We start from the raw sequence: 27,025 nt of genomic DNA, 5'->3' as shown, positions 1-27,025 counted from the left end.
GAACTTGAATCAAATCCTCTGGTCAGTTTTATTTGTTTCATTATTACTCTTCAAAATTATTAGTCATTATTCAGATAAACCGTCTTGATCGAATGAAAAGGATCTATCAAATATCAATAAGTAAAGAACTGATGTTTAAAAAAGTAAAAGGTTCTAGCAAATTTTCAAACAATTGCAAAATTAAATGCTTATAATCATTTGTCAAAAATATATGATCCCACGGTAGCGTATAATGGTACAAATAAGCTCTCTACCTCTTTTCTTCTTTCGTCCAGATGTAGTTACTTTTTTTTAGTCAAAGGTCAATTAATGATTATAAACTATATATTTGATCTAATTTTGTTTGGCGTACAATATGAGGTTGAATAATCTCGTGCATACGATCAATGGTAACCATATTAAGCCTGTGAGTTACATTTTTTTATATCCATTTTTAGTATATTTAGAGAACTTTTTTGATTTAAAAAATTCAAGATGGCGGGTGAAAAATTTAAATTCGATTGGATCCGGCGAAAGAACTCTATCCAGGGGTTTTCGGGGTCGCTGATTACGAATATGAAATCAGATTTTAAAAATCCAGTATGACGAGTCCAATCAACGACCCCGAAAACCCCTGCATAGAGTTTTTGACCGTATTCAATCGAATTTGAAGTTTGGTTTACCATATCATATAGTCACCACATCGGCTCCACCATCTTGAATTTTCCAAATCTGATTTCAGATTCGTCAACAGTGATCCCAGGAAGCAAAGAATACTATCTTGTTATAAAAGTTGACTCAGCACAACAATGTGTAACTCAAAGGGTTAACTCTTCGCTAATATTTGAATTGACCTGTCAGAAATACATAAAATAAATGAATATTTTGTTATAAAAAAGGTCGTCTTTGAACCCCAGGTCAAAAAAATCCTCTTTTACTAGCAATTGAATAGGAATTTTTCTGTGACCAGCGCAAAAAAACTGCTATCTGAACGAGAAAATCCGCTTTATCTCGTAATATGTAGATCGAGACGTCACACAGACTGTTGGGGGGTCCAGACGCGTCGGACGAAGACGGAAACAGAAACCTTTGACTCCTCTCCTCGGCGTGTGTTATTTTTATCGTTTATCAACGAGCACGATTCCTGCGGGTGTCACCAATCGTGACTGTCTCGGTTCAAGGGTCGCCAATTGGCGCAGAATTGCCAGATCGGTTAATAATTATCTCTGCAGCGATACATACAAGTTATACATTATAAGTATAACAATTGAATATACCCTCGCGCATGTCTGTAATAACACGTATCTAATATCTGTAGACATAATTACGTATACTTTGTTGACAGTCTAATATTTTCAAACTTCGTTAAAATTCCGCATCCATCTAAATACCTACGACAGTATCAGGATGATGATTTTTGAATTTGATTTACACCTTTTTGCACGGATTACTCGGTTCTTGATCCTTATTTGTTATTTACACCGTAGCTATTTCTCATTATCGCTATACCGTCGTTTGGCCGGTGAAGATTTTTTCCATAAAACCATTGAGCAGGAAATGTTAGATGCATTTTTTTTTTTTTTTTTTTTTTTTAATCAACAGTGAGAACACGGAAACAGTCGAATAAATTTTAAAAAGCCCGCTCGCATTTACAAATATCCTGAAGCTTCTTTTCTTATATTCAATATGCACGTAGGTACCCATCAGCTAGACCGATATTAACAATTCGTAGATCGCTGGTTACCTACTTCTTCAACTTTAACAACCTGACACGCGATGCGGAGTGTTCAGTCATCGCAGTTTTCTCAATTCGGAATGTCGATTTACGCGTAAAACGGATACATAGTGTACAAAAAAATTATATGGCCGAGAATAAAAATCTAGGTAACCCCGTTACGGAGAGACAAATATTTGTAGAGACTCGGAACTGGTTTCCATGACTTGAAAGATTTAAAACCACGTTAACGAAATAAATTAATACATTCGTGAATTACATGCAGTATTTTATGTACGATTGATTGCAAACAAACTATAAACAATATTATGCCTTCTGACCAAGAATAATTGTGATTATTACGCAAGTCAAGTGTTGGCCAAATTATAAAATTGAACTTAATGGTTTAGCTCTTTGATTACAAGACACGGGTCAATAAACAAGAGAGAATTAGAAAAAAAAAGATTGATCGATGATTAGGCTAGAAAAAAAAAAATCCGGACCAAAGGTTGTTGCCTGTTTACCGTACGAATAACGAATACCAAATGCCACGTGTTAAATAGATTATATAATTTTCCATAACTACTTTATCTCGAGGAAAAAAAACTGGAAGATTCTACACAGTAATTAATCAAAATTAAATTATTCATGTAGGCAGTTGGAAAAAAAATGAAAGAACTACTCGTTTGGAATACAATTTTTGTATATGTATAAACGAAGAACTGAATACACGAATTTTCGTCCCAAGATCATTTGCTGCGGTAGGCAATTATAATCTTTCATTTCTGTTTCTTTTTCATTTGACTAACATTATGGGCAAGAGTATATTTATTTATAAACACATTATCTATACAGTTTTAAGTTAATTGGGTGAAGTGATTGGGTTTGTATATATATATGTATAATCTAAGATTGATTGACGAAGTTATTTCCTTAGTTGTCAACTTTTTAAAACATTCCGGTACATTCAAAAAACCTCATAATATCCGCTTGTTGTTGATTAATTAATTTTACAATTTTTAAATTCCTTGAAATTAGTTTGATCGTTGTACAGTCATTTTTTTTCTAATCTCTTTCCGAAACTGAACGATAAGTTATTCAATCGTATCATCAATCCTATTTTCATAATTTTTATACGAATTTATTCAGTTCATTGCCGTATCCTATACTTAATAGTATAAACATCGTCGACGCCGAGTAGAAAAAGTGTATGTTTACAACATACAATATAAGTATATACTTACCAAAAAGTTCAATTATTTTCATACATGCAGCGGCAGATCAGTATTTCTAAACCCATGATAATGTAGTATATACGGAAAATATTTACGAAATATATTAAAATCCGACAAATTGTCATCGAATCTGATTGAACTTTTTCTTTTAAAAAATATCACAATTTTGTTCTCATGAAACAAAAAAATAAAATTCATCAGTTCTCGGTGATTTGAAAATTTGAAAAACACTTTTTTTCTCTCTTGGTGTCAAAATCACGTTACTGTTTCTCAAGACGTGGTTATAATTATAGGTAATATAAATTTATGAACCATTTAGATCTGAATCTTTTTCATTCGTTAGTATTATGTATATAGATATATTTGAAGTCGAAATGTTCAAGGATCACAAAATAACAGAACCAAACAGTATAAGACTGTGAATGATTTGCAATCAGATTTCCATTTGATACACCGTAAAAAAAAAAAATTATAAATGCTGCATCGGCTCAGCGATTCTTTTTCTCTTTCACCGTTCACTTTGGAAGAAATTCATTAATGTTGTTTTTTATTTTTTTTTTTTTTTGCTGGTCATACACATCGATGCAGTTATTCATCATTCGCATTGTTTGTGCTGTTTTTTTTTCTTTTCTTCACTTGTCACTTTAGCACTAGATCATTTTTCTATTTTTCATTTTACCACTATATATCACAGAACCTTAAACGATAGCAAATTCTGCCAATATCTGTGTATATAAAGGGTATCGATATATTTAAAATCTGTTTTTTTTTTCCTCTTGGATTCTATATCTTTAGTTTTCAGGTTTAAGGTCTGCCGTTCCAATTTTTGTTTCGACCGCTTTCCACTCCGTGTGAGCGGAATCGCTTTGTTTATTCTCCTTTTCTTGCCGTTATTCTTATAGTCTTCAATTATGTCTGTTGGTTCTTCTTTTCCACTTTTTTTCTTCGTCTAGATCGGATCTTTTCATCGTCAGTCGAACTTTTGTTTTTCATTTTAAATTCGTAGAGTGTAAAAGCTTATCGTACTTTTATTTCAATATATCGTAAGTTTATCAGAATTTATCCATGAATTATATTCATCACCATTGAAAAATAAACTTGATTCAACGCAAGGCAGAATGCATCGGATTTTTAAAAATTCTTTCATTAGTTTATTCGTTTCACTTACAATGTTTATCTCACCTGTCTCTCGATGATTCCGTGATTATTTGAGAAATATCAAGGAAGGTCGGATAGATACAAAACATGAAAATTGAATAAAAACGAAAATTCATTCAGTTTAATGGCACAAATTTGTAGCGGCTGATATTCGACGCCTCATATTTCAAACTTTTACTTTTACTACGATCTTATTTTTCTCCTTAAACACGTTAGACATGTAGTAAATTTTGTTTCCACATTGAACAAGTATCACATCGTACAATTATTGAGTAGAATTATTGTAATATTTTTTGTCTGATTTTTTTTTTGTTTTTTTTTTTTTTTACTTTTCAACTATTTTGTATCGAATTAATTTGTACATTTGTACGAAACTCGGAGCGCAAGGGAGTTACGAAAAGACGTTAATTACAATTTTGCAATCCGAAACCGTAGAATTTGAACAATAGAGAAGTTGCACGTTTCAGTTAAAATTGTTTACCCTGTAGATACACACACGCAGTTTTTAATACACTGGCGAGAATTCACATAGAAACACGTTTTTATCACACACATTAAATAATATCGTCGATATTATCATTACTCGTAATATGCAGATCTTATTTCATCATCATTATACGTACATAATGTGCAAAGCAAATGCATGCCTCGTTGTGCCATTTTTGAGAAGAATCGCAGTTGTCACTGTTGTATTTCTTTGTTTTCATCAGTTTCTTAGATAAATGAAAAACTTTGCGCGACAATGAATTTCCGCAAACGTATTCGGGTATTATTGAATTCTATTACAAATTTCCGTTTTTTTTTTTTGTGTTCTCATTTTTGCTTGTTTCAATTATCTTTCATTATTTTTCTGATCAAAACGATTAAATTTTTAATAACAAGCTTCAGCTGTGCAGTCGACACGAATGAAGAATTTAGATAGAAAAAAATTTGTGACATCTATAATTTATGGATGGGAAATTGATATTTTAAGAATGTGAGTCATCCGTGAAATGAACAAGTTGATGTGAAAAAAATTGTTTTACAATACTGTAAACATTATTAGATATGACCGTATGTAATTGCTATACACAGATGGCTAAAATTATAAATAGGTATATACATATATTTATATCTATGAATATTAATCGACTGAAACATTGATTAATTTTTTCTCCCTCAGATTTGGACAGATTCACCATCGCCGTTATATCGGTTTAAATACTTTCAAAGATTTGGTATATATCTTGATTAATTATACTCAATAACCAATGCAGAATGGTCGACCTAGTGACGTTCTAAGCAAAACGCTTACGACATATGAATACATACAGATCGGCCAACAGTAACGGTAGTATTGATAATAAGTATTGTAATAATATAAGTAGGAAACCGAAAAATATAATTTACATACAGAGGTAACGGTGAAATTGCGATACGTCGGTCGTAAATCTTTATCGAAGGACTTTTCTTTTAGTTTCAATCAGATGTACCTAATCGAGTAAACCAAAACGAAGAGAAAAAAATTCTCATATAATTAGGGTTACGAGGAATCGTATAAAGGTCCCTCGTTTATTATTATTATTATTATTATGCAAATAGATACAGTCTATTGTGTATATCGGTGTGTGTATAGGTATATACATTTGCAAACTCAGGTAATACCTGCAAATTAGCATATTGCATTAACTGGTGAACTGATTTAAAATTTGAGCTATTTCAAGTTATACTCTGACTGTAAAATACAATTGCGGGCTGTTATACATACGTACATACATACATAGATGCATGCCAGATAAAAATCGACAAGACTACGTAGTTTTAACGGGTGAGAATTTCAGTTAAGCGCAAACAATCGTATCGTAAGAATGAACTATTATTACTAGTCCACAATGATTACATATATAACCGAATATCATTCATTCATTCGAAAAATTTAACGAAACACATTTAGACAACAGTTGGAATTTTAGCTTTCCACTACGTATGGTGAAGTTGAAATTAATACAGAAAAAAAATGGCGAAACAAAAAAATAGCTATTTATTACTATTATCACGTGACCAATTTACTTTAAGAAATTCATATGATTATAAAATTCATTAACGGGGAGCAACGGCTCTGGAAGTCAGTTATAACACGCATAAAAACACTCCAATAATTGTAATTAATAAAAATAACAACAATATGACCAGGAAAAGGTTTAAGAATTTCGCGATTTAATTAAATACAATTCAATTGAATAGAACAGAGCTAGGATCTTCGTTGTCAAGCTGTTTGACATGCCTTAAGACATCCTTTTTTGTTATTACTCCTAGAAGCCGCCTGAAAAAATAAATATGTAATCTGGTTAAACAGAAGATACTTTGTAAATAGGTTTAAAAATTAGAACGAGTTTTTATAATTACTTAAATAATAATCATTACAATTATTCGTGTAGTAAGATCTCACCCGTTATGCGTGACGAGCGTTTGCCTGAGTCCCAGTTTACGAAACATGTCGACGACGGTTTCCATCGGAGTTTGATCGGTGATAGTGATCGGTGCCATGTCTAATATCTTCTTCAACTTTAACGGCGGTGGACCATGCGTCTGAACATTACTACCGCTTGTGAAAATGACAAGAGACTGTCCAGTTATTCCCTCCATTAACCGTCTCGCATTGGCTATGGCGAGATTCAAATCTCTGCGTAGCACAAAGCCAACCAAGTATTGTGATTCTCTTGAAACGATGACTGGAAAACCATTGTGTTCAGTTTCTTTAAGTAAAGTGTCGACGTCATCGACTGTCATAGAATCTTGAGTCAGGACGTTTAGAGCTTCGTTGCGCCTAAGAAAAATGACAAGAAATTAGATAGAAAGAAAAAATCATAAAACGACGTGTCTAATTTTACCTAGAAATTCTCAACTTACTTTGGCTGCATGACGTCCGCAGCCAAACTCGTATGCTGAAATTCGTCTTTACTGTCTAAGAATGGATATCCATTCAATCCAATGTGCGCATCGTAGATGCCTTGTTTCCCCAACGCGTCGCCGACCCATTTACTTGCCATAGCAGCTGCCATTAACGGAACAATGTACCTAACCCCACCTGTTAATTCGAACATGATAACAACCAGGGACACTGTCATTCTTGTAACACCGCCCAGGACTGCAGCTGCCCCGACCATAGCGTAAAGACCAGGTGTTATACAATCGACGCCAGTCGAACATTCCTCACTGAACACCCAAATGTGAGGGTACTTATAAGCGAGTTGTTCCATACCGATGCCTACTATGCGGCCCATTATCGCACCCAGGCAAAGAGACGGGATGAATAATCCGCAAGGTACTTTCATACCGAATGTAAATATGGTCATTATCAGTTTCAGAATCAGTGCTAAGACTAACAACCAAACTGCTTGATAAACTCTCGGACCAGCAGCGGCTATTTCAATCGCAGAATTAACGTCGGTGAAATTTCTGTCGTAGTCACTGCAAAAAAGAAAATTCAGACACGTTTAGGTCATGTTTTGCTGCAAGTACGATTGCAGGTTTTTCAACAGGGCTTGAAACGCATAGATATTTACATTCACCAACACTTGGATGTAAAGATATAATTCAATTAAAGTGCTTCGAATTCGAAGAGTTTCGTTTTCCATATACGTTAGAGAATCGATACTAAGATATTGGATACAGAATCTAGTGGAATACTTCAGTTATAATTGTATTCGAAAATAAGATGTTCATCTAGGTTGTCAATTAATGGAAAAAAAAAATGCCTCAAAGATGTAATGGATACGAAAATATTGATGACATGACTGTGTAAAAAATGATATTGAAATTAAACAAAATTGCATCAATCAAATCCAAAAACCACAAATGTGAAGTGCAAAGACATAACAATAATTCTTCCAGTCAGATATGTCATAGGCATATCGTTATTCTAATATTCATGGCTCGACGCTTATTTTCGTTGCATATAAAATGTCAATAAACTATCGTCATACGCACCATAGCATATCAGCATTAGATACTCCACACTGGCTGAATAGTAAGTAGATCAGCTGACTAGTGTTCATTCGTGTGTAAGGATTTGGATAAGCAATAATGGCCGTAGCAACAGTCACAACCAAAACCTCAGTCACGGGATATTGACCAAGTTTAGACGTTTTACGATAACGGCACCAGTACAGATTCGCTTTGATGAATAACGTCGCAATAATGCCCTGAAACGATTCGTCAATTTTGTTTAGTAACGCAAATAATTGGGATTCATACTTCGTTTCACTGACAGGCAAAACAATCATTACAATTGTCAGTTTCTAAGTACTTACTCCCATTATACCCAGCATCACGAAGGGAACCAGCTCGAAGAATATCCACGGTTTGTTGTACTCTACGAAAAAAAGTACCGAGTGTTCATTGCCGAATGGATTTATAGATCTCAATACGAAAGCTGCTATGAGGGCACAAAAGAAGGATCGCCATAGTGTCTTCAGCGGGAAATAGTAGCTGACCTGTAAATAAAGAGGTGAAAACAATTATTGCACTGTAATTTTTATCGTGTAAAAATTCAAGTTTTCAAGACGGTTGTTTTTTACCACAGCTTACCTCCTCTAAACTAAACAAAACACCACCAATTGGTGCGCCAAAGGCCACCGATACACCTGCAGCAGCGGCAGCAGATAAAATTTCACGCTTTTTCGCTTCGTTTCTTCCATATTTCGGAAACAAGTAAGAAAATATGTTTCCGATGCAACATGCTATGTGGACCATGGGACCCTCCTTGCCCAAACTCAGGCCTGCCGATACGGACAATATAAGACCGACGGATTTTATTATCAATGTCCACTTTCCCAAGTACCCACGGATTATGAATCCACTCAGTATGGTTTTAATCTGGAAAATTAATCACGTTATCAGAACGATTTATTCAAATTACCTTCAATTCCAATTGTAACGATTACTATATGTATACTATACTATACCTCAGGTATACCAGAGCCACAGGCGTAAGGCGCGAACATTCTAACTAAGGAGGCTGACAACGAAGCGAATAAAAGAGCCCAGGCGATGTAAAACATATAAGAGATTACGTATGAGCCAGCTCCAGTCTTCGATTGACTGAATACTTCGGGCCACGTCCACCACTGTAAAAAAATAATCATCTTCTTTAAAAGGGTTTTACTGTTTTTCTGAGTGACATAAAATAAAGACTTGGGAAAAAATCTGAGCTTTGTAGGGTCATTCTAAGTTTAGACAGCAACTAAAAGATGTTTTTAAAAGAAATATTCTTATATAAAATTCCGACTTGCGAATCAAAGTCTTACAGAATTAACACACATGGCAAATAAACATTTTTCGTATAGCACAATCATCGCGTTACTCTGGTGGTAAAACAGTTCACTTACAAACCATGATTTTCAGTAGAAAAGATTTTCATCAGATTTCTGAATCGGAAAGAATCACAAAAAATAACAAGAATTCATTGGAAATTGATTGAAATCACTTGGTAGACCGGAAATCAACGAAAGTACATGATAATATAGACGTCAATAGAATGTCAATGAATTGAAACCGTTGAGGGTTTACCATAAGACTAACAACGATTTCCATGACTTCAAAAGCTTATCATCTGATTTTTCAAGTGATTCGAAATGATCTCCAGTGTTTTCAGTTATCACGATTAATTTCTCGTTATTTCAACGTATGTTTAAGTCATACACGAGATCCAGAGGTAAAATTCATGAATGCTTCAGTGAGCATATAGCATCTACTCCTGTATTTGCGTATCATACTACTGACCTGTGAACAATTTCCACCATCGAAGGTAGTTTCGTTGTAACTCCAGCAGCACTGTTCTTTGTTAAGCCAAAAGGCTTGAGGGCATATGCCGAATTTGAGATCGGTCATCCAGGAGGCACCGATGTCTATCACACCAGCGGCAACCCCCGTGAATAATCCAACGAATAAAACGCAGAGCCATCCTGACCAGGCGTCATGGGCTCCCTTGATCAAGTCCCACATGGAATCATGCTTCTTTTTAACAATATAGCGATGCCGCATACGATCCCTGGCGATATCGCGCTGCCAGTCGATAGTGTGAAAGTCATCGTACTGACCGATACCGGGAATGTCATCCGAGTCTGCTGAAACTATACGTGTCAAGGATAAAAAAAAAATATGTATATGCATAATTTATAAATACATGTGTGATTAGTTCATATTTCTAATTCCGCATTATTTTATGGTGAATCTTGAAGTGAAGAAATCAAACTTTTGCGAAACAACACAATTTCGAATAGTCGGAAACACGATGGCTCAAAGTTCCAAAATCCAAGATTCCGAAAGTTCAACATACGATAGAGCAAATTTCCAAAAGTAAACTTTCGATAGAGCAAAATTCCGAAAAAGAAAGTTTCGATGGAGTAAGATTCCAAAAATTGAATTATACTCACACAGCGTGGTTTACTCAACGAATGGGTGTAAAAAATTTGAAAAACCTGAAGTCAGAATTACCAGGATTCCGAAGGTAAAAATATCGAAAATCCAAAACAAAGAAAGATCAAAGTGGTGAAATTTTACCGAGCCAAAAATTCATAGAACTGAAAATCTTCGATCATTCGGAATTTTGGTGTTTGCGATTTAAAACTTTGAGCGTCGGTTTTCGCTTCATTCGAAACTTTGATGTTTCGTAAAAGGTTGATTTCTTTACTTCATGTTTTGCCGGCAAAAAATTCGGAATTTGACACAAACTATTAGCATTCGATAACTGAAATATGCAGATGATAATGTAAGACAATTGACACTTTTTTATGCAGGTGTAAATCACGTTCGATCGTATAACAAAACCCCGCGTTTCGATGTATACGTGTCACGACTTATTTCAGCCTATGCACACGACGTCATTTTTATCTTCTGTAAAATATTCATACAACGATTGCTACAACCATGGTATAACTATAGCAATACCAGGATTTTCTTGCGAAACTTGTGGCAACAAATTTTCCGATAGTTATGAATGAGTGCAGACGCGTGATAATAATTATTATTATTATAACTTCTATTTTATATTCTATTTTCAATTTATTTGTTTTGTTTTTTATTTTTTTAACACCGTACGAACGAAATCAATCAACTTTGACAATTAATGGGGATACTAAAGACCTGGAGATTGATTTCTACTTAGTCTTTATGAATAAGATTAATTTTTTGAGCGAACGATTAAGAAATCAGAGAGTGAAATGCAGGAGGAAAATTGAGACACTCATAATATTACAGTAAACTTAATTTTTCTACCATTTATGAAATTTATTTTTTACTGGTTCGCTAGACTTGAGTTTAAATTCATAACGCACTATGAGTCAATCATACTGTATAGCGACAGCCGAATTCATTAGAATTCTTTGAATAATGAATAGCAAGAGAAAATGAAACTGAAAAATAAATAAGCTCGTCAATCGTGATCGTGTAATTGGTATTACGATAAAAACTACTGGTACGCCTATAATTTGAAGAGTAAAGTCAAAGGTTTCTAATAATAAAAATAATAAACGCCACTTAATAAAACAAATATGTACACAGAGATTTTATTTCTTTTTTTTGTTTCTTACTAAGAGTAACATCTATTTCCATGCAGAGTAAGCGTACTGATAAGCGTCATTTCCTTTCGAAATCGACTTACCCTGCATCCCAGAAAAAGTAATCCCACCTTAAACATAGAGAATAAGGCTCTGAATTCTTAAGATATTCTTTTCACTCATTAGTTGCATAGAAAAAGTTAATTTATATGATTGTGCCCTAATTTTTGAATATCAGCTTCACGGTTCAAATTGCTCATTGTAAGCTGCATAAAATCAAAGCTGATACCTAAGGATCGTTCGATAATAATAATAATGATTTATACGAACGAAAATAAATTCGTTACTTTATTACTTTTACTTCCATTGAGTCGAGCTGTATAAACTGTATACTTGTTATTACACGAGCATACATCTGCAAAAATATTTTAAAGAATAATTACAAAGTAGAGGGATTAATACTGTAAGAAGTTTATTAAATGACTGATTGCACGCAGCATGTGTTCAGCCTAAACCGCAACTGCATTTCGCAATCACCGCAGATTGCGTGTATAAATATTAGATTTGACGAAGAGATAATGTGAAAATACTCAACGAACATCTCAATGCCAGCACGTTGCACGCGTTTTTCAATGCATGTTTTCCGTAGACAAAGTACCCGTTTCTCTGACGATAAGAGTGAGTCTGCGAATGCGCATGCGCGGAGTACCGAAAAGACCACTTTTAAGTCATAGGAGTTGAAAACGGTCTTTTTTGTACAACGCGCACGCGCTGTAGCGAAAAGGTTTGATATTGTGCGACCCTAACCTCAATTTCGTGCTTAGCGAAAAAACGCGTAACATATTCTTGTCATGTAAAAAATCGTGTGCAACAAGGAGGCGACGGTCTTTACGTCTCACGTATTTACAATATTCGTCTTCGGCTGACCTACGACTCATATTGCAAACTTAAGCGCGGCCCAAAAATACCGAATTTGCCTCCTTGTTACATAATGTACCTATCCCATTTTCTTGTCTTATTGCATTATTTATTCCGCTCGCGTTAAAACATGTCATAACTGTTGTCAAATAATTATATATATACGACAATCTAATCGTGTAGTTGACCAATTCGAAATCTTGAATATCTAATCTTATCCCCATTCTGTAGATCGACGATTTGCTAGTTACTCCTCTAAATTAGGAATCTAAGCATCAATTAAAAAAAATTCATCACTGAATAAATTCGTGATTATCGTCAATGGACAAATTGTGGTACTTGGTAGTCTAAATCGACGATATAAAAACCGAAGAATAAGTGATTTTATTAATAAACTACCGACAATACTCGGCTAGTGAATAAATTGAAGCTGAAGCTGGCAGCCAGCTCTTAAACTTTTTGAAAATTGGAAAATGCAGTTTACTTTTATCTTTGCAATATATTCTATGAGACTATTGGCGGTTCAAGGTATTTAAAAAAATATTGATGTTCAGACTTCACTACTTTATTTGAACAAACATTAGAACCTAATCTATCTGCTAATTCTAACTGCTATCTTCAGCCTCGTGTGAATGAACGCGTCTCATATCGTAACCGACGAGAAGTTAGTTGTATTCGATCCATTCACCGCTCAGCTGAACCTTGTATTGTCCAAATACTGGAATCGACTCGGAATTGGTCAACGTCAACGACCCCGTGCAGATACGGATTATGAAATAAATGGTAAATCACTTTTTGAGTAGGCGTATGCATAATCGCGCGACATCGGTGAATTGTTCCAAAGCACCGGTTCCCATGGGTCGGAAGAGTGTCTCTCTTCCCTTTTCCTCCCTGCCGACTGTCGACTGGTGTCTTCTTCTCCTCCCCCTCCTCCTCCTCCACCTCTTCGAACAACACCGATCTATACCAACCCCAAGAAATCCTACAAGTTCACTTTCCAATCTTCACACACGACTCCGAGCCACACTAACGACACTTCAACCCCTACGTTTCCTGTTACCAAGCACTCTGATTTCGGCGTTCTTGTATAGATATCAAGTTTTCTTCTTCATTATATTTATGGAGTAGCTTCGATGTTCGATATAATGTTCACAGCTAGGCGATCTGGTTTAATCCACGGTTTAATTACTTATTACAGACGGGACTCATTACTGCGTAAATGTCACATTGTCATCAACGGTCTCGGTTGAACAACGGAAATCGGTCACTCGACACTTTTACTTTACGTATTATTATACGGTCCGTGCTTGTTACACTGACCAGCGTTTATTCCAGGGCATAAGAGCGAAATCTGTGCAATACAGACAGACAAAGAGAAGTTATTGTTGATAATTTAAGCCGGTGAAAGGAGAAATTTGGTTCACGAATCAATTTGTATTTCGCCAATGAATTCAAACTGTCGAATGTCTACAAGTATAAAACGTATATACGATATCAGGTCTAGACGATTTATCCGTGGAGATATAGATCAGGACTGAAACTCCATTGGCGGTTTCGTTATGTATACAGCTGGTCGTTGCTACTTATTTTTCAACTTTGCAGAATGAGGCTATGCAATTGAGGTTTGAAAATTCGTTTATCACACGAATGTGTTGTATAAATTATGTTCGTGTTAGGCACAAGTATCCGAGCATATTCTCGTGTACAAGACGTACGCGATACCATAAGTAGCACGTTGAATAAGATTGTTTAATATCAAATCTGCATGATGCTCTATTATAGGTATACGTGGCGTCGCATTCCGTAAGAAGAACGGAAATAATTTCTCTCAAACACCTAACGCTGTTCCTCACATTTAAAGGCACTAGTTCAACTGGAAAGCGATTGACCTGTTTTGAAAGTACAACGTTTTTTTAAATAGTCGGTCTCTCTGTTTCTTACACATACAACGTATTTTGTTAAAAAAAATTTAATATGTGTATGGATAAATTTTTTTTTGTTTTTTCAAATTGTTATTCGCGATTTCAAGAATAAACTTTTCCATCTCGTATGCAAATTTTTGTACCTGGATGTGTGCAAAATCTATTACAAAGGATAGTTTCGGTTTTTTTTTTGGAATCATTTTTATAGCTCAGATAAATATGGACGAATAATCGTAAATGATCACATTAACGAATAATAATTCATTACGATTTTATTAGAACTCATCGATTCCGGAAACAGTGATCACAATAATAGATATAATTCCAATCGTATCCACCGGATAACGAACGTTCAGCAGTACTAACGGTGAAAACATTCGCCCGCTGCGGCCATTGGGTAAGAAAGTAATATAAGAAAGGAGAACGTCGAAAAAAAAAACAACAACATCAATATCATAAGAAAAGGAGAAACATAAGAGTCTCTGGATAGTCTGGAAAGTTTTGGCGATACTAAATAAATACGAATGTATGTACGATTTTAACGCTTAATGATTAAAAAAAAAAGGTGAAACATTTAACGAACTCGTTTCACTCGCACGTTGCCGGCTGCAGCACTTGTCGATATGACAAGATGAGCAAACACCTTTCGGATCGTCGCTTCATGCCGCGCAACACTGTTTAAACTGTCTGGTGGCTCACTTCACACACTTCGCACACATCGCGCGTTGCACTCTGGGAATTTGGAGCAGTTAATGTATCGAGTAGGTTATAGGCTGAAGATAGCAGCGGAGAAACTGATACAATCGAACCGGGATAATATTCCATAACCGTCAAACGGCGGATCCCGATTGGTTTTACTTTCAAGTTTATGGCCGTGTCTTAGTTCAGCGCTAGTTACTCGAAGGAGACTGGCCAACGATATGACAAGAACCGTAAGATTTGACCATGCTGAAGTTAGTAAAGTTATCGTATCGATTTTGGAATTGCTTGAAATCCGATTAACCGTGAAAAAAAAAAAAAAACTCATATTTTGAAAACTCCAAAAATAATTTTTTGACCAATGTTTCGTTTCGATAACGTTACTAACTTCAATCTCGTAGGATTTGAAGGCCGCAGGCTGGGTTTCACGTGTAACGTGGTCTACCTCACAGGGTCCCAATTCCTATTTTAAACCGGAACGAGGAACAGCTTTGATATGCGTGTGGCAAAATTTCCAAATGTCCAACCGGTTTTACCGACTCTCGCATTGCAGGTTCCACCGCCAGACTCTCCGCAATTCACGAACCTTGCGATAATATATTATGAATAGCGAATTGCCTGTCTCTCGATATATGATCTATAATGATTGTTAGATCTGATCCAACGACAATATTTTCGTGGAATAATATTTACTCGACGAAGTTTATTTAAAGTCTGGGATAAGAAGATATCGAATGTCCGTCTCCTATTTCCTTTCTTTCTCTCTCAATTTTACATCTCTTTTCAATCGTTCGTTGAACCGTGGAAAATCTTTCATTCAGCTGTACAGATTGAAAGTAACTTTTGAGCGGAATCAAAGAGTCGATCGATCAGAAAGTAACAGCAAGAGTGTTTCGGTCGGTAAGAAGGAAAAAAACTTACACCGGCAAGGTCAAAAGTTATAAGGTATTATAATACGAATTTCTCCGCCGCTATAAGAATAATTATTACAAACGTGCTGAGCGAAACACGTGTGGGTTTGCAATGCGTAAGTATAATACGCATAGATCGTTCGAACAGCAGCGGCGAACCGTAAACCGCGAACGCTGTGCGTCGACTGAACGCGACTTGCTCTCAAGATATACGTAAATACGTGACGCGTGTCAACGAATGTATGTCGTATACCGATCCGAGTATGTTACGCATACATACGCCCTACAGCACCTTCGAATCAGTGCTGCCAATCGTTGAGGAACAATAATTTCTTCGGCTTTCAAATTTCCCTAGATTTCTCCTGCCAACTGTCATGTAATATGCAAGTATCTAATGGTAGAAGTGAACCAAACTAAGTTTTTTGCACGAATCAAATTTGAGGCTGATAAATTGTTACATCTGTGATCGACATCTCAAACAATTAAAAAATTACCTGATGCATTTCGAAAATGTCACCACAATTCTACTCGTTGTTAGGTGGGAATTACTCATTCAGGCTAATCCATTGATTATTACATACAGAAATCTGCTTTGTCGACCCGACAACCGATTATAAGACACTATATCTACGCGACTGCAGGTGCACCGCTTTTTATCACATACCTTGTTTTACACGAAAATAAAGGACTGTCTTACGAACATTCAGCATTTTTTATTAATTACGCAATCTTTGTGGTTTGTTCGTAAAAATATTAATGATAGTAACAATGAGTCCAAATAACATCATAATCGCACTTCTGGTCATCGCTTAATTACAATTTATAATTAATTACATTTGAAATGCAAATTACACGTGTATGTACACTTCGGTATATACAAATTAAATATGTGTTTTGTAACTAGCGCGAAATAAAATGCAAATTTCATTTGTAATAAATGATTTGTGAATTTATATTTAATTAGAATTTTCGCAAATATTCGATATCTTTATTTCGAGTAATTCTAATTTTCAAATATAATTAATATACATGTATGTCTCGTTTATTCGATTCAGGTTTTTTTCCCCAATAAATTTAAATATTTTTAAAAACATGATTTGTATCTCACTTCATCTCAATTTACAAACTACAAGATGTAACTTGTATTTTATCCCTATCTCAATTGTAAATTACGTTTGCAATTTTCACCATCATTCCGGTTTATATACTACGTATATAGACGCTTTTTGGGATGACAATAATGTGCTGAAAACTATTGCCCACAATCTAGTCTAGATGATAATCATTTCCAATGACTACAATAATAACTGTGAAAAAATGATGAAAACTAAATATCCCTAGTAAATGAAAATCAATGTAAATGGCAAACTCACAGTGAGACGTTCCATCGTCCAGCCTGACATTACGGTCGAGATAGGCGTTGTTCCCAGAGAGTTGGGACGTCCCATGATGATGGTGATTAACGTCCTGCTGCATGTCTTCGTCGCTACTAATTATCGCTCCCCTATTGGTAAGGCCCGTAGGTCGTAAACGGGAGTCGCTTAAACTTCCGCCCTCTACTTCATTTCCGTTCTGTAAATTTCAATTTAAAAGATCCGCACGATTAAGGCATTGTCAATGCTGACTCACAATCAGTTTGCAGTGTGAAAACATTGAAGACGGATATTGTCGATTAATTGTATACTATCGAATTGTTGAATAGATTAAGGCCTCGATTGTCGTCAACATGTTTTTTCACACACACTCTTTTTTTTCATGCAATATAGTTACTATGTCACGTCAAGCAAAATAGATAAATAAATATTGTTAACGGTGTACATATGTATATCTATGTGCATATTTAAAAGCGATAAACAGCTGTATCTACGTGTATAATGCTAAAAACGATTTATTTTCCAACTCTTACCTTAATTCGTATACGTTATATACACACATACTATATGTATAAATATAAATATATATATATATATACCTATTCGTTATTGTGCAAAGCTGAAACTGGGTGAATACACAGGTGTCAAAGGTTATTATAATGAGATAAGTAACAATGTACAGGTGTAATATTAGTAAAAATGGTTGGGCCTCCATGTCACCTACGTAGCATGTCGATCCAATCAATTCCCTTCGATTAAAGAAGTCCGTAGTCATATTGGATTTTCATTCAGGCTTATATTTTTTTAATCTAATCCTCTCAAATCCACAATGATGCACATTATTATACGATATCGTGTATATCAGACGATAAATGTACAATTTATACAATTATTGAAAGAATAATTATAAATATATGTTTGACTTTTTCTTTTTTTTTTTTTTCTTGTAAGTCATAAATAAAAGTTTCCGCGTTGGAATTCAATAATGAATTTAGACGTGCAATGACGGATTACAGCGAGATTTAACAAAATATTACGTAAAACAGTTTAATTACTCTGAAATCGGTCGAAATTCTCGAGTTATACGTATAATTCAATGAAATTTTGATAATATCGAGTTTTTGATTTTATGAAACGACTAAAAAAGATGTGATCAAAAAATCCTTCCGAATAAAATTTAGATTGCAGTAGTACGTGTCCTGAAAAACAAAAAAATTCTATATCCTGCGATGAAAATGTATGCGCATGGAATTTTTGGAAAAAAAATTTCCAGCTTATCGCTTTCAAAAGTTCTTTGCGCATAGACTTTCGCCGCAGGAGATTGAAATTTTCTTTTCGAGACACGTAATATCGTAATTTAAAATTTTGTTAGAAGGAATTTTTCGTCGCATCTTTTTTATTCATTTGAAAAACAAAAAACTCGATGTCATCGAAATTTCAACGAAGTCCCCCCTTGAATGAAACTTGAGATTAAAATCATAACACCAACGTTGTAAAATCTCGCAATGCTCCTGAATTATATGGCTGTATCAAAAAGCAGTCAACCCAGTAGTTAAACCAGATAAACCAGACCGGATTATTTTAGCAACGAAAATTATTATTACTCACATTTCCGTGTAGAGTAGAACCTGGGTTATCCGAACCCTCAATTATCCGAACGTCGGTTCGAAAAATACATTTTTCGTGCGAAACATAAATTGTTGCTCGTTAAAAAATAAAAAACAGCCGTTTGTTAATTAACAATAGACAACTATCCAAAACCAAAGCAATAAAATAATCGTTCAGTGTTTGAACGAGGTTCAATATGTATTTAGATGTTTATTACAGACTGTTTTTAGATTAAAATATGTGCTGCTGTAAATATTATTATAGTTTAAAATAAAAATTGCAATTCGGTTATCCAAACTTTTAATTATCCGAACTAGGCATTATATTATTAATATATACATATATATATATATATATATATATATATATATATATGTATATACCTATAGCAACATTACGAAAATTACGGGAAAAAATTCAAGTAAGGAAAAACCAAGCCAAAATAACGTTTAACAAAATATTTTTCGTTGAATTTTCTAATTATAAGCAAGATGAAATTCATTGTCATTCTAAATCGCAAATAAATAAATATATATGTATAACCTACATACGTACCTATCACGTCTGATATTTTAGCACGTAGTCAAAGCGTTTAAGCACTTAAAACTCTGTGCACCGATAGCGATTAGAATTATGAATCACGTGAAATATAATTTTCGTTATTTACAGAATAAGAATGTAATGTAATGTAATGTAATGAACAACAAACGAATCTCTGATTCTTTTAAATCTGCAAATTGAATTATACGTCACGACGTATCAATCTGTACAGACATATCTATATATTATTATACCTCATATTTTCATCTTTTGCAATATTTACGGCGATACATGTACAGCGAAAATGCATAAAATAAATAAAAATTATAGAAATGGGATGTTAGTATTAAATTTCATGTTAGTTGTTGGAGGAAACAGATAAAAATATTAAAATAAATACAACTTTATACAGATAATAATTATACAAGCCTTCCACTCGTTACTTTTTCTAACGAATAAAATCAACCAACCTCAATTAAAAAATACAGACTATACATTATTAGATTCGAATAATTTTCAACTGACTTACCAACAAAGAAAAAAAAAATAATAATTTCGTAATTAAAACTCGATTAATCTATTCTAGTGATTGAAATTTTCTGATGATCAAATGTTCTGCAGAATAATTTGGTCCCTAATTTGGGATTAAGTTTCACCTTTGCAGTGAAGAAAACAACAACTGATTTCTACAAATGACTTTCCGTTACTTGTTTATGAATGAAAGGCCTGTTGCACGACAAACAATGAAAAAGTATAACAATAAACATATACACAATATTATAGATATATATATATATATGTATATAGATATTCATAATAAGATGTGATAAGACTGATAAGATAATATTTAGTCATTATACTTGTAAAAAAATGTGAAATGAGTATCGAGGATGATAAAAGTAAGAAAGAAGAAAAGAAAGAAAGAAAGAAGAGAATGGAATAATGAGTAACAGATGCCTACCTTGGCATCGACAGAGTGATACATGGTGGGCGTTGTGCTCAACTGTGCAGGGCCAAAGGACGAGGTTGCCGTTGACGAGGTTACCGTACCCTTCAGCGGGAATTTCTCCATCGTTTCGCGTACAACTGTTATTACATATACACAGGCAACATGTCTTGCAGGATTACAACAAAAAGACACATTTCACGACGATCTTCCCTATCAACAGTTACATATACATGCTTATCGTACGTCTGCAATAAAAGTCTCGAGATAATAATATGTTCGGGCAGGTAGGAATAAATGAACGTATGTACGTAGTAAGAAGATTTTTTAGAATATCACCTGGCTCGTGTTAAAAATAAAATGATTATATTTGTGAGAATCATTTTTTGAATTGTGTGTACCTAATTAAATTGTTTTGTTAGTGACGTTGCTGAAGTTAGTAAGTTTATTGTTGTAATGATTCGTGTTTCGGAATTCCGATTATTTCGTAATTTTAGGAACTTCTGAAATCCAGTAAATTACAAAAAAGGCAAAAGTAATTTATGTTTTCAAAACTTGGCTACTTCAATGTCACTAAAAGATGGCAAAATAGTGATTTTTTTTCCCCCAATGTTTCCAACACTTCAGCCTCATTCAGAATTATCTTTCTCGCTGTTTTCTTATCGATATTCATAAAACTCAAAATTTGAATGTGAAATCAAAATTTCAAAAAAACAAAATTCGATCAGTTATCGCAGTACTTTTCGTTTATTAATGTATAATCTCAGTTTTATACGTAAATCATCGACGGTGTACGTTATTCTCGGTGCAGACGGTTGATTTGTAATACCTATTTTCATATCTAATCTATTAACTAGTTAACTGGTAAGCGGGTGAGCCATTTTCTGTGCCAAAATCGGTACGATCGAGTACGCTACAAGAATCGATATAACCATTTTTGACGATTCTGGTTTCAAATCTAGAATCGAATTTCCGATGCTACGCATCGCTAATGTACAATGCACGACAAAAAGAATCAAATTTCTCGTAGTTAATGTGAGCACTTGAAAATGATTTTAGTTGGCGGAATGTGCGATGGGAAAACTCAAAGTTCAAAAAATTTAATCGTGGCACACTCTGGGGTCATGACTTGCAGTCACCAGCTGATAGCAGGAGTGTTTTTGTTGCCTATTGATGTATTTTTTGGTTCACCGTTTCATTGAAATGAGGTATTTTTTTTGCATTTTGGTCCGCCATATTGCATGCGCTATTTCAAATTTCCAATTTTTATCTTCACATTCGGTTTCAACGACCCCGAAGACCCGAGAACATCAGGGTTAATTGAAATCAAATGATTTTTTTACATTTCAGTCCGCCATATTGGTTCCGCTATTTTGAATTTCGAGTTTTCAACTTCATCAGGTTTCATTCAATTCAAATAATTTTTTACATTGCAGTCCGCCATGTTGGATCCACCGTTTTGAATTTCCAAATTTCGACTTCAGATTTGAATTCAGCGACTCCAAAAATCCAAGAATACCAAGTTTCATCAAAATCCATCAAAATTTAGAGGAATTATTCAATGTGCCATATACGCGTCATTACCAGTTTTGTCACGGAAATTTGGTGCGCACATATGCGTCATTGCCAGTTAACTGGTTAAGGGAGTCAGAGAGATAGACAGATAGATAGATAGATTTATGTCTATGACAATGTAGATAATGTAGTCACAGAACATTACAAAATAAAATAAAAATTAGTCTACGACTATGAGATATAGATAGCACAAAATGAGAACAAAAATAGAGAGAGAGAGAGAGAGAGTGAAATGATCGAAAACAAAAGTTTAGGAATGCTTTAAATTGAATATTATAGCTGACGTACGTATTTCGAGACTGCTGACACTGTTAATTTTTTCGAGTTGAACAACTCTGCAATAATATTACTGAAGTAAATGAGTCAAAAACTTTGCCTACAGCTGTTTTCAAACGCAGGCCAGACTTAAAAAAAATAATAATTTGAAACGTGTACAGGAAGCAATAAACAAGACTTTTGAAAAACCTAATGGTCGTATCGATTTCTTGAAGCACCGTGATCGAGGTGCAAGGAACTTTGACGCGTTTACTTTATTATTGACCTACCGATAAACTTGTTTGATCTAACGATGTAAAAAACTTGTCTCGCTCGCCGGGAGCATGTGTATATACATGCGTATATACATATACGTATATATGTATATAGAATACAATTTGTACCGAACTTAATGGTTTCCTTTAGCAGAATATTCAACGCCGTGATTTTTTAATCTTACAATTACTCGACGTAATTGGTTAACAGTCTTTTGAGTTTTTATCAGTTCTAAGGAGAAAATCTCGTGCAAGAAAACACGGCGTGTGTTCAACGAAACGTTGGAACACCTGACACTGATATTTTCTCGCTATCGCACGGAGGATAGTGAAAACGTATACTTACACGCTAACTCTGGATTACAATCGAACGTGTGACGTGCAGTTCGACGGTACATACATGCTTGATTGTGATTCGTACGAGTCAAGAATCGCAACAATCGCCAGACACTCGATCGTCGATCTGGTTGCACGACAATCAGCGTGCATGACGTGTTTACAGACAAGTTACTTTATCATATTGAAGTTAATAACGTTATCGTCACGATTCATGCTGAGGAAAAACCGTTGTTTTAAAGTTTTTCGAAACGGTTAAAATTCAGTAGAACCGTAATAAAACAAAACACACTAATATTATTACGATATTTTAGTTTCTTAAAAATCACTATAAAATTCAGAAAATAGTGATTTTTTCCCCCGATGTTTTCTTACGATTAAACATTACTAACTTCAAAGTAATAAAGAAAAAAAAAAAAAACCTAGAACTACGTATTTGCTGCTCTGATCACTTACAATTAGCTTTTGTAATTGGTGTAAACTTTTATCGTCAAATTGGGCGTTCATCGACCCGATTAGCGGATCATAACGAGGAACTCAATTCGCAGATGAAAAATTGAATAACAAGAATATATAAGCATTGACAGCTGTGCGAGTCGCGTATAAATTTCCTATCAAATCGGGTCTAAAAATTGCGATGAAACTGAATAACATTATTGTTCAAAATGACGTTTATCACCTGTAAAGCAAATGATGCAATCAACAGAATCATGCATCCGAGCAAAAAGTCGACCACGAAGGGGTTGAAATTCGAGAACCGCAAGCAAGTACGAAGAATTGAGGATTTTTCAGTGTAGAAAAGATTAAAAAAAAAAGAAAAGAAACGAGCTCATGATGATTGTGCGTGAATGTAATGATGCACACAGCCCTGTGCTAATCAGGCAACACGCAGGTATACGTAGTGAATAAGTGAAAAAGGGGGGAGAGAGAGAGAGATGAGAGCAAATTATCACTGTATGCCATACCGAAAAATTTCACCGTACGTACAAAGAGCAAGAAACTCACCATAATTGTTAAATATCCATAGGTAGAAATTCCGTGGTTATAATTTAACCTTCACCAACAAAAATAACTAACGTTGTAAGTAAGGTAAACTTAAGGCTGAAATGGTGGATAGATAAGTTTTATTTTACGCGAAAGGATTCACTGATATATAATTGTATCCTCAGGATAGAAAAAAGAACGTATGTATCACACACTATGAAAATATGTGCATACAATTAAATAATAAGAATAATAATTGTTCACGGAAGAGGCGGCACTACAGGTAACTGCGGTAACTGCGAATGCATAACCACTCTGATCATGTGATCGACTTTGTCGAGGTTCAATTATTTTTATTTATCGGCAGAGTCACCGTTGCTTCTAATTTTCTAAATTTTAGACTTTCCTTCGCGTCGATCGGTTGTATTTCTTTTTTTTTCTTCTTCTTCTTATTCTTATTCTTTTGCTTTACTTTGTTTTCTTTTTATTCAAATAATTTTCCGTCAGTCACCCATCCTCATCCCTCCTGCCCGTCCAGCGCCACGCGCAACTCAAGTCGGGTACTAAATTAATAATAACACTACGCGCATGCAGTTATGACAGTTATGTATTGTGTACAGTTCATATAGGCAGACAACGTACGAAATATGCAAGAATACACGTTATTTATGTATAATTACGTTTTTATGATCGATTATGCACACGCCTGATGATAAGAGAACACTTTTTTCACTCGTTCATTACTGATGCGCTGGTATTTTATTGACTAGAATCAACGACGTTTAGAGTGAAAGCAAGCGATAGATACGTAGCTGAGATGCTAGTCGCTTCAACTCCCCTTTTCTGATGGATCGAGCATTGGCCACGCACTCTATAGATGGGGCAGCCCACAAACGCCCACCTCAACACGTCCTAGGGTCCCTAGATTTTCGTGACGACTGCAGGCGAATTGTCACGGACTTGTAGTATTTTTCAGTGACTGCGCTCGGTCCGATTTTCCCAGTTTTCAGAGATCCTAAAAGAATCCCATTTGATGCGCTGATCGACCGTCAACGTTTTTAACCCGTTGCACTGGGTTCGATTTCCCTAGTTTTCAGATATGGTAAAAGCGGAATCCTAGGGAAAATGTACTCAGAGTAGCCAGTTGAAAACATTATTACTAAATCGCTGGACGGAGAGAGGGATTGGAACTGACAACAATCCTAATAATCCTCTACAGTTAGTCTACATGAATATTTCGAAATCACGAAACGCCATGGACTCACGCTTCTTCACCCTGACGAGATTTAAGATTCTATGGGCTTGGGAATCTTTCTGTAACTCAACTACTGCCTAGTGCACCTGGTGGAAGAATTTACAAGGTATTTCTTGCTGTGCGCGCCATCTTTGAGCTACTTGTGAAACTAGTTAAAACCAAGAGACGGTGAGGGTACTGCAGTTTTCTGACCTGCCCTTACCGATGTAGTAACATCGAGTAACCAGAGCAATCGTGGTACGAGACTGACTCAAAAGGCAGTACAGTAGATTCTGTTCTTGATCCAAATTCAAATTCCAACTACGGAATCGAATCACAATTACTTTGAGAAAATAAGTGGATTACTAAAGAGCAAAATAATTCATCGACTCTGACGGACATTTTGAAGATATCTTAAAGATGCATCGGTGTATTGTAAAACATTTTTACCCAAGATATTACTTTCAGAAAACACCATCTCTTTAGCGATGGTTAAATTGAATTGGTACTGATAAATATATGACATGTAATAAAATTTCTGCAATATCTAATCATTCGAAAATAGCCATTTTTTGAAGCTGGATTAAAGCCGAGGTGATGATTTGCAAAACTTCAGTAATTACTCAGGGATAATAAATCAAAACTGGTACCAGTTTCCCGTGCTTTCTAGTCAGAATTTTCACCATTAATCATAGCTGATTACAATAATCTTAAAATGGATTAAAGAACTCACCTCGAAATTACGACTGGCCACTTAATTACTTCAAGTTTTTAGGCTAGTACGTCATAACTTTGTAAAATTTATGAATTTCTGAACAGGATTTTGAATAGAACTGCTCATAATTAGAACCAATTTTATACTTTACTGTGACTCTTTTCTCAGCTAAATTAATATTTTTGAACTTTACCGTTTATACAAGACTTTTGATTATTACGTACAATTTTGATTGTAATGAGGGAAAAATTTCACTTCCCGTTATTATAGAGTTTGAATCAATTCGATGATTTTTACGTACGTATACATTTTACGATGATCCATGTTATAAAAAAATTAAATTCACCATGAAAGAACATTTTAAAAACATTTTAAAAGAACAGTTTTCATAAAATTATGATTTATCATTATCTTTCGTATTTGCACTCAAGCGCGGATGCTGATTAATTATTTTTCTCGATTTATTCGTACAAATTCATATCACCAGTGTTCAATCACTTCTCATGATTCACTTCAACGTGAATTGTTCCAAATGAAAGGTACAATATTTCACCGACTATTGTTCGCATATGATAATTAACATCTGTAGGACGCTGCTACCAGATGTGCATAATTATGTACGTATATTAGTAGATAAGATGAATGAAAAAAAAAAAGAAAATAAATAAATAACCCGACTCGAAGGCCGCAAGACTGGTATAATGAAAAGACTGGACTTTCCGGATAACGACTATATTATATTTGAATATACAAGAGTTGTAGTAAAAAAAAAAAAAAAAAAACAAACACGAACTTAAGTTTGCTGAATGATGAGTACCGAAAAAATCGTCTAAACACAGAATGGACACCGTAAATTGCGCGTCCATATTATAGGATAGAATAATTCTTTATGAGTGATGATCTAAAGTCTGATGAATTTTTTTCACCCTACAGCAACGATTGATTATCAAACTTAAGTTGAGCATTGTGTAATGTCATATTAAAAAAAATTTAAGCGGCATGTTTAGTAATAATTTCGTTGTGAATGAGCGTAAAATTATACAATTTTCAAACCGAACTATGCATATAACATTTGATCGTTTCCCCAAGTTGTTTCTACAGTCTCATAAA

The 27,025-nt window shown here is 34.7% G+C and overlaps 1 protein-coding gene across 11 annotated transcripts; it reads right to left on the bottom strand.

Moving 5' to 3' along the window:
• Window positions 1-5,243: 5,243 nt before the first annotated feature.
• Window positions 5,244-24,811, bottom strand: LOC124404749 (H(+)/Cl(-) exchange transporter 3). 11 transcript variants are annotated; one of them, XM_046879094.1, is made up of 13 exons: window positions 24,647-24,811; window positions 23,988-24,036; window positions 20,557-20,681; window positions 17,448-17,646; window positions 11,729-11,755; window positions 9,850-10,199; window positions 9,033-9,194; window positions 8,656-8,943; window positions 8,379-8,561; window positions 8,056-8,270; window positions 6,976-7,536; window positions 6,515-6,892; window positions 5,244-6,388 (listed from the first exon to the last, which is right to left on the bottom strand). In XM_046879094.1, exons 3-13 carry the CDS (start codon window positions 20,665-20,667, stop codon window positions 6,298-6,300), a joined length of 2,565 nt encoding a protein of 854 aa, XP_046735050.1. In that variant the 5' UTR covers window positions 20,668-20,681; window positions 23,988-24,036; window positions 24,647-24,811; the 3' UTR covers window positions 5,244-6,297. The 11 variants fall into 11 exon arrangements, with proteins under 11 accessions (XP_046735050.1, XP_046735054.1, XP_046735048.1 ...); XM_046879098.1 differs by lacking the exon at window positions 20,557-20,681 and having other exon boundaries at window positions 24,647-24,810; XM_046879092.1 differs by lacking the exon at window positions 23,988-24,036 and having other exon boundaries at window positions 24,647-24,810.
• Window positions 24,812-27,025: the final 2,214 nt, after the last annotated feature.

The sequence above is a fragment of the Diprion similis genome, chromosome 3, assembly GCF_021155765.1.
Source record: "Diprion similis isolate iyDipSimi1 chromosome 3, iyDipSimi1.1, whole genome shotgun sequence".
NCBI classification, from domain to species: Eukaryota; Metazoa; Arthropoda; class Insecta; order Hymenoptera; family Diprionidae; genus Diprion; species Diprion similis.
The sequence above is the reverse complement of the archived record's forward strand: the minus strand, read 5'-3'. Positions and strand labels throughout refer to the sequence as shown.